This window comes from Octodon degus, unplaced genomic scaffold, assembly GCF_000260255.1.
Source record: "Octodon degus isolate 3935 unplaced genomic scaffold, OctDeg1.0 scaffold00089, whole genome shotgun sequence".
Classification (NCBI taxonomy): Eukaryota; Metazoa; Chordata; class Mammalia; order Rodentia; family Octodontidae; genus Octodon; species Octodon degus.
Genome location: NW_004524665.1, coordinates 10,596,890 through 10,598,811, shown reverse-complemented (window position 1 = coordinate 10,598,811; position 1,922 = coordinate 10,596,890). Strand labels below are relative to the sequence as shown.

General features: G+C 44.2%; 1 protein-coding gene across 1 annotated transcript in view; it reads left to right on the top strand.

Moving 5' to 3' along the window:
* Positions 1–1,922, top strand: part of Dtymk (deoxythymidylate kinase) — a 9,508-nt gene that overhangs the window by 3,350 nt on the left and 4,236 nt on the right. Inside the window, exon 3 of the mRNA XM_004637375.2 lies at positions 95–185. Coding sequence (XP_004637432.1) covers positions 95–185 — 91 coding nt within the window. The remainder of the gene's footprint in view (positions 1–94; positions 186–1,922) is intronic.

Below are 1,922 nucleotides of genomic sequence, written 5' to 3'. Positions count from 1 at the left end.
ACTTGCAGCAAAATTAGCCTCCCAAGTGCTGGGATTACAAACATGCACCACCACACTCAACATGGGGATTTATGAGTTGTTAATTGTTTTTCAGGCCATTAATTAAGGAGAAGCTGTGCCAAGGTGTGACCCTGGTTGTGGACAGATACGCGTTTTCTGGTGTTGCCTTCACAAGCGCTAAGGAGGTGAGTGCTGCTGGACCTGTCTGGCAACTGCGGTGGCCACGCAGCATGCCTTCAAGTTATTCTTTGGGATGTTATGATTCTTGTGTCCCTTTTACCCTTGAGCTGGATTAATTTGGCTCTTATTAAGAGGGAACATCTATTTCGCTGCAGTGTTTTTCCTTTTTTGGTCTTTGAGACAGGGTTTTGTTATGCAGTTTGGCCTGGCCTTGAACTCACTTTGTAGCCCAGGCTGGTCTTGAACTCACAGCAGTCCTCCTGCCTCAGCCTCCTGAGTGCTGAGATTACAGGCATGAGCTTTAAGAATATAAAAAGGTCACATTCATCATAAGGTGAAGAGTGTTTTCAGACATAACCGTGTCCAGAGGATTTTTGTTGTCGTTGTTGTTAATTTTTATGTATTTGGTACAGGGTCTCCTAGTGATTCTAGTGTTTCAGCCTCCCCAGTGCTGGGATTACAGGCATATGCCACCACCCCTGCTCTTGGTGGCTGGCTTGGCACACCTGGGGAAGGCCAGCATGGCATGTGGTACCGGGGATCAAACCTGGGTCCTTGCGCTTGCGTAGGCAGGTGCTTAGATCACTGAGCTATCTCTGCGACCCTCAGAGTTTCTGAAAGTGTTCAGTTAGTGTGTTTGATCCAGTGTCTGCTTTCCAGCCATCTGTCAGAAGTTCTGCCATGGTGTCTGCCTTCTTTCCTCACCTCCCTACCTGCTCTGTGGAACTGGGGCTTCACATGTATAATGGTAGTGACTGTACTGCTTCTTTTGTTATTTTGAAAACTTAAAATATAAGCCAGCAGAGAAAATGATAAACCAGCTAGACCATCACAAGGCCTGAGGGCACTCTAGTCTGCATCCCACACTAGACAACCTCATCAGTTCCTTTATAAATGTCTTGGTGTCATCCATAATTAATTTTTTTCTTTTGAGCTAGGGTCTCATTATGCCGTTCAGGCTGCTGTAAGCTCACTAGGTAGCCCAGGCTTGCCTCAAACAGTGATTTCCTGCCTTGACCTCCTGAGTGCTGGGATTACAGGTGTGTGCTGCTGTATCTAGCTAAAATAATTTTTTTTACATAAATTAACCCATTTATTATAGGCTAGGGATGTCTCAAATAGTAAGAGCTTCTACTGGTCTTTCAATTCCTTCAGTCTTCTGATGGCTAACTTGACTGTGAACGCCAAAGTGGTATTGTAGGTCCAGGCGCCACCAGCCACGGTCTTCATGCAGGAGCCACAGTGCGAGATCCCCATGGCCCACCTCTTCATCCTGGTCTTGCCACAGAAGGAGCAGGTGTACTTGGCGCAATGGCTGATTTCAGTCTTCTTCCCCATTTTCCAGAGGGAGGCACCATAGCGAGTCCCGTATTTACCAACAATGCTGACCTTCTTGGTGTGCTTAGCCATGTCGATGCGAGGAGGCCCAAACCCAAAGAGTAAAATAACTTTTTAAAACATAATTTTACCTAAAAAAGTTAGTAATTCCACTATTATTCAGACTTCCCAGAGCTGTGTCTCAAAAGCTGGATTTTTTTTTCCTCTTTATTTATTCAATTTTTCCATAATTTTATTGAGAAATAAATAGCAGTGAGACAGTTTCAAACCAAAGTGGTAGGACAGTTTCAATAATTAACACATTGGATACATTCTTCCTAGTGGTTAATTGCTGTACAAGATGCAGACTTGATATCCTATTTACAAACACCATTAGAACAAATCCCTCTATTCATTAAGAGAAT